This window comes from Mus pahari, chromosome 13 (genome assembly GCF_900095145.1).
Source record: "Mus pahari chromosome 13, PAHARI_EIJ_v1.1, whole genome shotgun sequence".
NCBI classification, from domain to species: domain Eukaryota; kingdom Metazoa; phylum Chordata; class Mammalia; order Rodentia; family Muridae; genus Mus; species Mus pahari.
The window spans coordinates 80,759,999-80,773,526 of record NC_034602.1 but is presented as its reverse complement, the minus strand read 5'-3'; the positions used below and the strand labels follow the sequence as shown (position 1 = coordinate 80,773,526).

Genomic DNA, 13,528 nt, shown 5'->3' with positions numbered 1-13,528 from the left:
CATCCTAAAGGGATAACAGGAAGGAAGGAAGGAAGGAAGGAAGGAAGGAAGGAAGGAAGGAAGGAAGGGAGGGAGGGAGGGAGGGAGGGAGGGAGCCTGGCAGGCAGGCAGTCGAGGGACAGGAAAACAGAGAAAGTGAGTCTACAGGACACACTGGCGACTGAAAACCCACCTAGGAGACCTGGAGGCTGACCACAGAGAAAGCCAAGCTAGCACCTGAGTCACAGGAAAACTGTACCTTCCTGGTACCCTTAGGATGCTACAAGAACAGCTAAGGGGGTCTAAGCACGGAGGGCTGCTTCAGAGTCTTATTATGGGAGAGCCATCAGATTCCTGCCATAGCTCACACCTTGCTACCCCGCTCAAGCCTACAGGCTTGGCATTTGCAACTCAAAGCAGGCCAGCTCAAGGTCAGGGCCATGTACCACAGCAGCAGCAGCAGCAGCAGCTCTGGAGAAGACAGGGAAGAAGCAGCTGCATTACACTGTTGGGCATTCTGATGCTCAGCACCTCCTCCCACCAAGTACAGTGGCAGAAAAGCAACTAAAATGCAGCTCCCCCAGTGCCGCTCCTCGCCCCTCAGGGGACATGTCTGGTGGGGAGGTGCATAATGCATCAACCATCTATGAGTGCACCTCTTTTCTCTAATTACTTCCTACTGTCAATTATCAACAAGAGTGTGCGGAGCGTGCTAGTACCGATCATCTTGTTCTTGTCTTTATTTCCTTTCTGTGTGTCTGTGGTGTATAGATATAGGGTGGGCGATGATGTTGCCTTGGAGCCTGTGTGGAGGCCAGACACTGGCACTGGGTATCCTCCACTTGCTCTCCACTTTTCTTTGAGACAGCTTCTCACTGATCCTGGAGCTGTTTTGGCTAGACTGTCTGGAGAGCCATCCCCAGGATCCAACGGCCTTACAGGTATGTGATAACATGTCTGCTTTCTCTTACATGGGTGCTGGGGATTCAAAGTCAAGTTCTCATGCTGTGTAAGCAAGCATTTTTACCCACTGAGCGATCTCCCCTGCCTCTACATCGTATGAGAACACTCTGCTAATTAAGGTCAAAGTCCATAATGAGCAGATAGCTTCTGGGCTCCGAGAAATATGAGACACTCTGTTCATTAGCAGGGATTCTCCTTCTCTGAAATTGTCTGGGGAATTCTAAGTCCCCACATAAGCTTCTACCTGAGGAATGGCATATAGCTTCAACTGGATTACTGGATCAACTCCTTTCTCCTACTAAGAACCTGTTCAGCCAGTGCCTGAGGTTCTCGAAATGCTTGCCCACACTAATGAGGCATTTCAGGTACCCTAAGCCCTCAGCCAATTACCTTTGCCCCTCCTGGATATTCCTACTCTCAATCCCCCAAAACTTTATTACCCCTGAGTCACCCACAGTAAAGTTGATGTGGCTCCTGATAGCTGGTCCCAGTGTGGTCATTCACAGTAAGTACTCATGGGGCTTACAAACCCACATCCGTTGTTGGCTCTGCTCCCACTGCCCTTGTGGACCATCGGGCAATGATCCACGAGAGTGAGGAGACCCACACACGGTATTTTGTAATATGAACTATAATACATAAATCCCTATGTTGCTAGATAAAACCATCATTTTAAAAGAATTTGTATATTAGCCAGGCACAGCAGTTTTTACCTTTAATGCCAGCACTTGGGAGGCAAAGGCAAGAGGATCTCTGTACGTTTGAGGCCAGCCTGGTCTACATAACAAGTTATAGAATGGCCAGGGCTACACAGAGAGACGCTGACTCAAAACAACAAGACCAAAGACCACCTACTCACACACAAAACACTGAAGCACATAAGAATAAATAAATCAGCCAGGCAGTGGTGGCACACGCCTTTAATCTCAGCACTTGGGAGGCAGAGGCAAGTGGATTTCTGAGTTTGAGACGAGCCTGGTCTACAGAGTGAGTTCCAGGACAGCCAGGGCCACACAGAGAAACCCTGTCTCAAAAACNCCCCCCCCCAAAAAAAAAAAGAAAGAAAGAAAGAAAAAGAAAAGAAAAGAAAGAAAGAAACCTCTGCAGATAAGATGCAGGAACACTGGTGACACAGGCAGTGTGGGCATGCCTCTTAGACAGCTGTGTGCATGAGAGAGTCCACTGACTCCTGCAGGGGACTCTAGCTAGCACAGAAGCACAGCCTGGTTTCTGATTTCTCTTTTCTAATAACCAAACATTCTTTTATAACACAGAAAGAAGGAAGGATGACAGAGAAGAGAGAGAAAGAAGGAAACTTGGAAACAAGAAGCTGGGCTAGCAAGTTGGCTCAGTGGATGACTACTGAATTCACTCTTAGGACCCACATGGTAGAGGAAGAGACTCATCTCCCTGCAGCTATGCTCTGACTTCAGATGTGGTCTTTATAACACAAGCTGTGTACACACACATTTATAGCACAAGATAAATACATGAATAAATGTAAAAAAAAATAAAACAAACCAATGAAAGACAAAACAACATTACTGTCAAGTAAACACAGCTTCTAGGTTTTTCAAAGCTTGTCTTAATTACCAAATCTTACTGTTTCTGACAATGGCATCCTACAGCAATACAACACTCAGGGTGTAGTTACTCTACTGGAACAGAAGCAAGACAAAACAGAACTGGGCTCAAGCTGGAACATTACCTGTTTTAACTCTGCAACTTGCTCGGGATCTCTGGGAGGACATGTCGCTGAAGCCTGTTCACTCATGCCAGACGCTTGCAAAGATTTCTACAATTAGCATAGAAATAAACTGAAATTAAACCTGGAAAGAAAGGGAGTCAAAGCAGAGGTTCATGCTCACAGTCAGACCTTACAGAAGCTCACCAAGGACTGCACATAAAGACTTGAATTTTTATATGTAAGATTCTATTTCAATAGAGCGCTGTCTACAGCTCTCCACAGCCTCAGAAGTTATACTCATACCAGGTGACTCATGCAATGTAAACATGTACCTGAACTTGTATCCTATGCTACGTGTGAGAAGCATCGACATGCCTCTGTGTAAAAGCACCAGCTATCAAGCCTGCCAATTGGATGTTGATTCCCAAGACTCACAGTCAAAGGAGAGAATCAACTCCTGAAAACTGTCCTTAACCTCCACTCTGTGGCTTGAGTGCCCATGTCTGCATGCGCACACACAGACACACACACACACACACACACACACACACACACACACACACTAACTTCAAACAAAACAAAAACAAATAGACAAATGTCTCTAAAACTACACTATCACTATTTTTAAAAGAAATAATCCCCATCAATAAGGAAATAAATAAATAAACAATAAAAACCAAGCTGAGTGTGGTGGTTCAAGCAGATTACGCAGTGTTCCAGGGAAACCAAGGCTACATAGAGAGCCCTGTCTCAAGAGAGCTGGTGCAAAGGCACCCATTTTCAATCCCAGCATCCAGGGGGCAGAGGAAGGCAGAGCTCTGTGAGTTCAAGGCTATCAAGGTCTAGAGAGCACAGTGGGTTTTAAAGCATTAAGCCAGGCATGGGGTACAGCACTCGGAAGGTAAAGAAAGGCAGGAGGGTCAGGAAGATCACCGAGATGGCTGAGCCGGTCATCGGCAATAACAACAACAGCAGCAGCAGCAACAACAAACCCCACGGGGATGGCTATGCTATGGTGGTACCTAACTTTCAATTCAGCTCTCAGAAAATCTGAGTTCAAGGCCAGCCTCATCTACATAATCAGTTCCAGACCAGCCAGAGCTAAGACCCTGCCTTAAAACAAAACAAATTGGGCTGGACAGATGGCTCAGCGGTTAAGAGCACTGACTGCTTATCCAGAGGTCCTGAGTTCAATTCCCAGCAACCACATGGTGGTTCACAACCATCTGTAATGATGCCCTCTTCTGGTGTGTCTGAAGAGAGTGACAGTGTACTCACATACATAAAATAAATAAATACATCTTTAAAAAAAAGAACTAATAAACCCAGAAAAAAACAAGCAAGTAAGATGATGAGAACTGCTCTTGGTCACTTATTTACATTTCTTTTTTACGTACCAAATTTTCAATCAATGAGTCCTTTTCAGTTAGCTGGCTTTGTAAGAGCGCCTGATGACTTTTTAACTCTTCTATCTCCTCCCTCAGTCGACTGATTTCTTCCGGCTGAAGGCCATTCACCTGAGCCCCATCACTGTGGGAACCTTGATGGTGATTGTCTTTTCCTGTTAAACATCACAACAGTGGGGAAAGCTGACCTGAATCCAACTTTTCACCATCAGGACTAGAAGGCTACAATACAAGATCACCTAAGACCCCACAGAAAGTCTCCTTAACTGGGAAACCAGCAGGGCGCTCCTGATGGCAGAGGTGCAGATTGGTTCAAAGGTCCTGATTAAACTGTATGGTTTGGTGATTATGACTATGAATTACGGCAGCTTTCATTCCAATTCTGACAATAAGCATAAGAGAAGTCAAATCCATTTAAAAAGTTTTCCAGAGGAACAGCTATCCACATGGGTTAACTGGCCAAAAAATTATTGTCATAAAGAAAGAAAAATTTGTTTCTGAAAATGTTAGTTACCCTCATAGAAATAGACTTCTTACTTTTCCGTACCTGGCATTATCATCATCACAAGGCCGTCAAGATGATCCTCTCTGCAAACACGTGGGCTGGCAGTGTGGTTTACTGTACAGCATCACTCCCCCCCCCCCCCCAGGCCAGGGTTGGAGCCCCAGCACTCAGAAAGAAAGTGACAGGAATGGAAATCCTTTTTTTCCTCTCCTGGTATCCTACACCTGAGGACAGAGCTGGTGGACAGGAGGCCACAGACACTGAAAATATGGTGCTAAGAGGGCTGGAGCCCTTTCCTTCTGCCTTATACATAACGGGGCGAAGGACAGCACACCAGGTCTCCACAAAGAGAAGGAGGGTTTAAAAGCAGGTCAGGCTCAGACCTAGCAGCACCCAAATGCCCACGCACAACCACAGACAACAATGACATCTGAGAAAACGCCCCTTCAAAATGGAGGAATGTGAAATCTTACCTATCTACCTGGGAATAAATTAGAGTTTTACATATCTATTATTTCATTTATTTTTCAGGTGACATAATGCTATTATTTCAATTCTGGAACTGAAGCGAATGAAATACTATATCAGTCAATCTCAAACAGCCCATGGGATATATCATCTGGAGCTTGTAATGAATCAAAATGTAGTGTGTTGCCAGCAGTCAGCAGTCACTAGGCCAGCCAATGAGCAAGAAGATGGAGAGTGGACTTTATACTGGAATGATCTGATCTCAGCTACTTAGTTACAAACTATCCTGCACTAAGTTCTAACTTACATATCCCTCACAGTGGTCACGGGTGAGAACAAGCAGTCCACAGAGAATCTCCATCCAGCTCCTGGGACAGAGTGATGCAGACACTCACCAAGCTGAACTTTGAGGAGATTGTACTGATCCTTGTGCTGCTGAATCTGAGATGCCTGCTGGGTGACTGCTGTCTGCAGCTGCTCGTTCTGACATTTCAGGGTGGAGACTTGCTGTTTTAGGTCCTCCAGCTGTAGGTCCTGTGAAACAGACACAATCAGATGTTCTCACTGCATACACCAAGCACACAATAAGTAAAATACATGGGCTTTAAAAAATCAGCATGCTAAGCCACTCAACACACCCCAAATCAACGGTGAAACATGAGGACTTGAACATGTGTGGGCTTCAAGCAGGGCTCTGCGGGCCAGCACCACGGCACCACAGCCTGCTCCTCACTTGCTCTGCACTCACCAGCACCACAGCACTGCAGCACCGCAGCCTGCTGCTCACGCACTCTGAGGCCATAACACCATTACAGAAATATCTACCAAACTACCTACGAAACTTAGTAAATGAAGATACACATATGCTGCCATATTATTTAAATTTATCACATTTACTTGTTTTATGTGCATGGGCACACGAGAAGAAGTCAGGAGAATTTGTACAAATTGGTTCTATCTTCTGGGCATGTCAGAAGGATCTGACACCTCTGGCCTTTGTGGACATCTGCATTCATGTGCACATAATCACATGCAAACACATAACACATAATTAAAAGTAATAAAAATAAATTAAGCCGGGCGTGGTGGCGCACGCCTTTAATCCCAGCACTCGGGAGGCAGAGGCAGGTGGATTTCTGAGTTTGAGGCCAGCCTGGTCTACAGAGTGAGTTCCAGGACAGCCAGGACTACACAGAGAAACCCTGTCTCGAAAAACCAAAAAAAAAAAAAAAAAAAAAAAAAAAAAAAAAAAAAAAAAAAAAAAAAAAAAAAAAAAAAAAAAAAAAAAAAAAAAAAAAACCAACAAAAAAAAAAAGTTGGGCCACAAGTGCACATGGAAGCCAAAGAGGGCCCCTGTTGCAGCCTATTCCTCTGAGACAGAGTCTGTCCCAGAACCTACAGCTCATGTCTTCCTATTCCCCTGAGACAGAGTCTGTCCCAGAACCTACGGCTCATGTCTTCTTGGCTAGGCTGACTGCCCACAAACCCTAGCCACTCTGCTCTCAGAGCTGGGGTTACAGGAGCACTGAGCGCCTGCTCTGTCATGTTGGTGCTGAGATTCCAGCTCTGCTCTTCATGAGTCATCTTTCCAGCCATAAAGCCAGAACTATTGATGCTCATTCAATACCTGATCAAGTAGGTAAGTAAAAATTACAATAAATGTTTTTAACACTAAAAATAATTTCCACTTTTCAAAATGATAAATGTTCATTTAAGTTTTTCTTGAATTTTGGAGAATTTCCTTAGGATGAATTCTCAAATGTCATTCAAAGGATATAAACATTTTTATAGTTTTAGATGTTTATTATCTGTTAAGATTTAAGTTGTGAGAATATATAAAATTAACATTGTATAAATAAATCAGTAATTATGTCAGAACAGTTTCCTCTTTCTAAATCAACTGCAGTTAGCAGATCCAGATGTAAGCTACACACCACATTGCAAAAATACTATATTCATAAACTAAAAATAGCTGTATATGAACCAAGACATAGATTAAAAATCCATAACTGGGGCAGTTTGATGACTCAAATTTTGAACAGAGGTACTGATTTTAGTTTATTGATTTGGCTGAACACTGAAAAGCTGAGGACAAACTCCAAGAATTCTATTATTACTTATAAATTTTCAATCTCAGTAACTTCTATTGTGAGGAAGGAAAAAGTACCATATAGGTAAGAAGGTAACCCTACCCCGCATAGGCTGTTACACTTCCCTTATTACATTAGAATTTTAACGACACCAGTAATCTAAATTTTCAGATAGTACTATATAATCCTTTACAAAATTCTATTACAGTATATACCATTCAGTATATATACTGAATGACATTTTAAAGGATGCAACAGGGCTAAGGTGCACAAGACAATGTACATAATGGACAGTGGCTAGCATTATGAAAGGAAAGTGTCAATTGATGACTCTGAGAATAGAATTCCCGTCTAGCCCATCACCTTCTTTATGGGACTGCCTGTCTACCATGACTGTACTTAATGACCCAAGACAGAGATCTAGGGATCACACTTATCCTGACTGCACCCTGATACCTGCAGAGAAACAGCCCCAAGTCCTGCCAAGTTTTATCTTCAGTTTCCACACTTCTCAAGTCTGTCCCTGCCAAATGACATACTTTCACTAACACACATACACTTAAATTCTTAAATTCCAACAGTTACTGGGAGATGCTGGGAGAATTCACTGAAGGCAGCGACTTCCATTTATCTTGAACTGAATATAGTTAGTAGGGATGCTGTGAAGTAAGAGACACTGAGGCCTGGAGAGGTGGCTGAATGGTTCAGATGGCTCAACTCACTGGCTGCTCTTCCAGAAGTTCTGAGTTCAATTCTTAGCAACCATATGGTAGCTCACAACCATCTATAATGTGATCTGATGCCCTCTTCTGGTATGCAAGTGTACATGCAGATAGAGCATTCATATACATTAAATAAATAAATAAATCTTAAACAAGAAAGACACTGAGTTCACAGAACACAGCAAATATGTGAGGCTATCATCGTTGTCATCACTGTCACCAACATCCTCCCCTAGCTGGCCCACCACTATAATCTCCTTCCTGGCCTACCTCCCTATGCTTTCCCATCAAATGTCTCCTTCACTCAGCCAGGAGCTGCTCTAGGCTCATGGCAGCCACAGCAGACTTACTGTGCTGTATGCATCTCCTGCTGCTCTTCCTTGGCCCTCTTATGGGGAGTGTATTCCCTAGGCTCTCTCAGAGCTTGCCTGAGTGCTGCTACACCTTTGATTAGCAATAACACTAGGCTATTGTATAATGTATGGTATAACATTCTGCCACAATAATTTAGATATCTGTCTCACCCTGACACCAACAAGAGAATCCACCAGATCCATGATCTATAACATCCTGCACAGTGCCTAGCACAAAGCAAGTCCCTCAATTTAATACACAGATGCATTTGAAAACGCCAAAGTTTACTTTGTGTATCCCTCATCCATTTGAAATGCCAAGAAGCAACGTTCCCTCAAGCAGAGCTGCTGACAATCATGAGAGGACAATTTGCTGGTACTTACTTGCTCACGGATCATATTCTTATAGTGAGTTACAATGTTATCATGCTGCTCTAAGGTTTTCTTTACCTCTTCTTCTTTCTTATCTTCTTCACTGGACTTATAAATAGCCTTGGTAATAAGTCCTGTAAAACAAAACATACTTAAACTGTAAATGTGAATGTGGCTTTCATTTCCTCAGATAAAGGGATGAGATGAGAACCTACCCAAGCTGTACAAATACAAGGCTTAGGCTGAGCTCAGAGTTTCTTTCTCTGTACTAACTATCCCTAGACCTACGCCTGGAAGCTTCTAGCCTCCATACAATCTAATCTTCTGCAAGCCGGGATCTGAAGGCTTCAGCTTCCAGTCTCCATCTGCTAACCTGGGCCTAGAATGTTTCAGCCTCTCAGACTTACTGCTAAATAAACTCAACCTGTCTAGCTCTTTCTGAACTCTTGCTGGCTGGTTCAACATAGCTGTTCTGGCTCAAACACCTCTCCAAGCTGACTGATTCAAATAGAATCTCTTGGCTTCTGACTATATTGGTGTGCTTGAAAAACCTGCCTCTGAATTCCATGAACTCAACTGCACTTACTGTATCAACAAACAGAATTCAATTGCATTCACTGAACTGCACAGAACTCAACTGAACTCTACTTCACCCTCTGCTCTGGTCTTAAGTAGCCTCTCGTTCCTGTCTGTTCTGATGAGAATTGGGCATATCCTAGTTCTGACTCATTTTGTCAAATCTTTCTCTGATTTGTCATTTTGTTTGCCCCTTGATTAGACATCATTGTTTGGAATTAAGGATGTGTACTACGTGTGTGTCTGTTTTCTAACCATATCACACTGTAATCCAGGACGTGTGTGCACTCCAGCTGGATCACACGGTAATCCAGGACGTGTGCACTCCAGCTGGATCACACAGACCTAGGTGGTTTTTGGCTGTGATCTCTGGCCAGAGCAGCCATGTTTCTGGATTCCTCTACATAAATTGCACTGAATGGTTTTCCTGAGGCTCTGCAGACTGAGTACAGGGCCTCAAGTGCTAAGTTCATGCTGCACCACTCGCCTGTTTGCTTCCAGCTTGATTTTAAGCACTGTAAACATGACTTAGGTTTTAGGATTTAATGAGTAAAAATAGCCTAACTCAAGACAGTCATGCAATACTCTTTCTAATCTTAAAGGGTCCAAAGTCTTTCTGTGTGCTGCAGATGAACTTCCTGACTTATCACTCATGGGCATCCCGAAACACACACACACACACACACACACACACACACACACACACACACACACACACACACACACACANACACAGAGTTACATTGGATCAGCACAAACCTTCACATCTTACCTTCGAGTTCTTTCACCAGCTTTGTAAACTCATGATCAAATATCATGTACTCTGGACTCGGAAAGTTTGGCTGGGGTTTCTGGGATGCTCTGGAATATAACTCATGTTTGCTAATAAATCCTAGTTTCTCTATGAAATTCTCTTTGCCAATCCTCTTCTCTATTAGTTGCTTTAGTTTCTCTCTACATAGATAAACAAATGAGATGCTTAAAAAAATGCAAAGTCACAAGCTTGGTTTACTTATACTTTAGCAAAAAAAAAAACTGTGTGACTGTCTCTGGATGACTAGATGGCCACCCTGCCCTCACTTACTTCGTGTAGTTTTCTAGTGAGTTATCGTTGAAATAAATTGAAATGCCCAAAAGAAGGGCACATAAGCCTTGGACCAACTGCTCTTCTTCTCCAAGATTTTCTGCAATCTGTCCTGTAAGCTGACATCTTTGTTAAGGAATTCAAAGATTTACAGTGTCTGGAATATTTTATTTTGTAATCTGAATTTAACACACATCTTATATAAGATTTTCTATAAGAAATTATATATATATATATATATATATATATAAATTATATAAATTATATATATAATATATATATTTATATATAAATATATATATTCCAAGCCAGCATACCATAAAACCCTACACGAACACACACAGCTTAAACATGCATTATTATATACCCATAACATTTTCAACAGTTGCCATGGAGGTTGAAAGATATAAGTAACTTGCATGGTATCAAAACTCTGTAAAGGATACGAATGGAACATTGGCTGAGTTGTGAAGAAAATGTGTTACAGCAATAGGACAGTTGCTTAGCCAGGTACAGAGCAACATCAACAACCCGACTCTTGTCTGTATTTTGCTTCCCTGCAATAGATAAGTTGGCAGACACCACTTTATAGTTACTATTTTTTCAAACTCAAAATAAGCCTAAGATCCCTTCTTTTCTTTTGTGTTAAAAGAACTTAAGCATCAAGAGATGTATAAGAAAGCCAGATTTTAAAAACTGAACTAAAAATCCATTTTTGTGTTTACAACAAGCTGCGCTTTCCACAAGAGCCCAGTGCAGAAATCAGAACACTTCCCATGCACCAATGCAAGTGGTTACTTAAACCCAGGAGCGTCTGGGCTGGGAGGACAGTTCAGTTGATACAGTGCTTGACTAATACGCAAAAAGCCCTGGGTTCTATCCTCAGTGCTGAACAAAGCCAGGTCTGGTGGTGCACGCCTACAATCACAGCGCTCGGGAGATGGAGGTAGCAGGATCAGAAGTTGGAAGTCATCCTTGACTGTGCAGTGAATTCAAGGCCAGCCTAAGCTATTTGAGAGCCTGTATATATAAATAAATTGTGCTAGAAGATGTTATATCAAAACTATAGTGTGGGAGTTTTAAAAGACCAATTCCAAGACCAATTTAGTATTAAAAATAAAAATAAACTCATATAAAGTTGAAAGAGTAGGATGGTAGGAAGGATCTGGGAGAACCTGGGGGAAACTACAAAATATACTGTATAAAAAAATTAGAGAATGTGGCTGGAGAGATGGCTTAGTGGTTAAGGGCACTGACTGCTTTTCCAGAGGTCCTGAGTTCAAATCCCAGCAACCACATGGTGGCTCACAACCATCTCTAATGGGGATCTGATGCCCTCTTCTGGTGTGTCTGAAGTCAGTGACAGTGTATTCACATATATAAAATATTTTTTTAAAAAAAGATTAGAAAATGAATAAAAACAAAAATATATGTTCCAGAAAAATTAGTTATATTTCAATCGTTTTTATGATTAGCAAAGAAATGAGATTTTATTGAGAAGTGTAAGGCAGATACGGTACAAAAGAACCTTGGACAGATTTTTAAAAACAAGTTCTTCAAAAAAACATCACAAACCAAACAAACAGGCAAACAAAAATGCAAACAAAGAATCTCATAAATCAGCTGGGCGTGGTGGTGTACGCCTTTAATCCCAGCACTCGGGAGGCAGAGGCAGGCGGATTTCTGAGTTCGAGGCCAGCCTGGTCTACAAAATGAATTCCAGGACAGCCAGGGCTATACAGAGAAACCCTGTCTCAAAAACAAAAACAAAAACAAAAACAAACAAACAAAAAAGAAAATACAAGTACACACCTCTATCCAGAGCCTACAGAACCTCCATGGAGCCACAGAGATTTACAAAAGGAGACTAACGATATTACTCGGGGCATTCTGAAGTTTAGTCATTAGAAACCAGAGTTGAAAGGATGAAAGAAAAGCTGTAAATTCATAAACACAATTACATTTTTTTTATGAGAGGGAGAAGTCAGAGAGAGTGTCCACCCATGTTCACATGTAGTACATGTGGGATACAGGATGTTAAATATCTTCCCTCTCTTTCTCCACTTTTTTTTTCTGAGTCAAGCGAGGAGCCTCTCAATGGAGCTGGAGCTTGTCCTTTTGGCTAGACTAGCTTAGCCGTCCCTTGCTCCACTGCCTCCACTCCCTCAGCGCTGGGTTACAGTGCACACCACCATCCTGAGCTTCTCTGCAGCTGCTAGGGATCAAAACATAGCTTGTGTGGCAGGAGCTTTACCTGCAGAGCCATCTCTGCAGCCCATTGTGTCTCTGTCCGCCTGCCTGAGACAAGGTCTTGATGCGTATCTCCGGCTGATCTGAACTCACATTATACAAGGCTGCCTCACACACACACTGACCCTCCTGAGTCTGTCTCCAAAGTGCTGGGATCATAGGTGTGCACCACCATGCTCAGGCACAAATAAAATATTTGAAGTTAGTGCAAATAATCTTTAATAGACTATTATACTCTCCCAACTATATTTTCTAAACAAAAATCTTCATCCCTACGTTCATTCAAATTGAGCATTTTTATACTGTTCATGTAAACTAAAGCTGGCACTTAAATTTTTAAAGTTTTTTTCATGAAAATAAGGTTCTAGCAGTTGACATAATAGGTCTACATATAATCCTTGCACTGGGGAGGCAGAGGTCAGGCAAGAAGGTCAGGTGTTCAAGACCAACCTCAGTCACAAAGGGCGTCCAAGGCTAGCTTGGCTTACATGAGACCCTGTCTCAAAACCAATAAAAAATAAGGAGTTCGAGTGGCATAGGATCAGATTCACTTTTAGCAGAGGCTTCTAAGAACAAAGAATAGAGTACTGATGAAGTCTTGAAGGTAGAAAAAATATTCTACAGTTTGTTATGTGGTTGTTTCTTTAAAAAGCCAATCAGTTGAAAGCATGTCTGTCTTTTAAGTGCATGACATTCATACTTTAAAAAATATATTCTAGTATCAAAAATTCTGGGCTGGAGATTATGGCTCACTGGGAGAGCACCTGTTTAGCACACAAAGCCCTGAGTTTGATCCCCAGAACCATCTAGTGAAACAAAGAAACAGAAACTGCTGGCATAAGCTGCCGCATGTGTGCGTGTGTGAGTTGCATATGCGTGTGCGTGTGTGAGCTGCACATGCGTGCTAGGGCACATTCACACAGAGTGCCAGCACTAACTGGCCTGACTGACTACTGCACAACTGAACCAGGGGACTGAGCGCAAAGACAGGAACACTTGTAAGACTTTTCTTTTTCTTTTTTTTTTTTTTTTTTGGGGGGGGGGTGTAAACACTTGTCAAAAGAAAAACTAAA

At 42.3% G+C, this 13,528-nt stretch overlaps 1 protein-coding gene and 1 non-coding gene across 3 annotated transcripts in view; both read right to left on the bottom strand.

Annotated features, from left to right (window-relative positions):
* Nucleotides 1-13,528, bottom strand: part of Uso1 (USO1 vesicle transport factor) — a 66,977-nt gene that overhangs the window by 4,708 nt on the left and 48,741 nt on the right. For both annotated transcript variants that reach the window (XM_021210376.1, XM_029545159.1), the window contains 7 exons: nucleotides 10,652-10,762; nucleotides 10,206-10,324; nucleotides 9,894-10,075; nucleotides 8,558-8,679; nucleotides 5,404-5,542; nucleotides 4,027-4,190; nucleotides 2,651-2,737 (listed from right to left, as the gene is read on the bottom strand). In XM_021210376.1, the coding sequence (XP_021066035.1) occupies nucleotides 2,651-2,737; nucleotides 4,027-4,190; nucleotides 5,404-5,542; nucleotides 8,558-8,679; nucleotides 9,894-10,075; nucleotides 10,206-10,324; nucleotides 10,652-10,762 (924 nt within the window). The remainder of the gene's footprint in view (nucleotides 1-2,650; nucleotides 2,738-4,026; nucleotides 4,191-5,403; nucleotides 5,543-8,557; nucleotides 8,680-9,893; nucleotides 10,076-10,205; nucleotides 10,325-10,651; nucleotides 10,763-13,528) is intronic.
* LOC115065241 lies at nucleotides 4,752-4,898 on the bottom strand. The gene has a single exon (XR_003845037.1). It is a non-coding gene; the product is annotated as a small nucleolar RNA SNORA57 (small nucleolar RNA).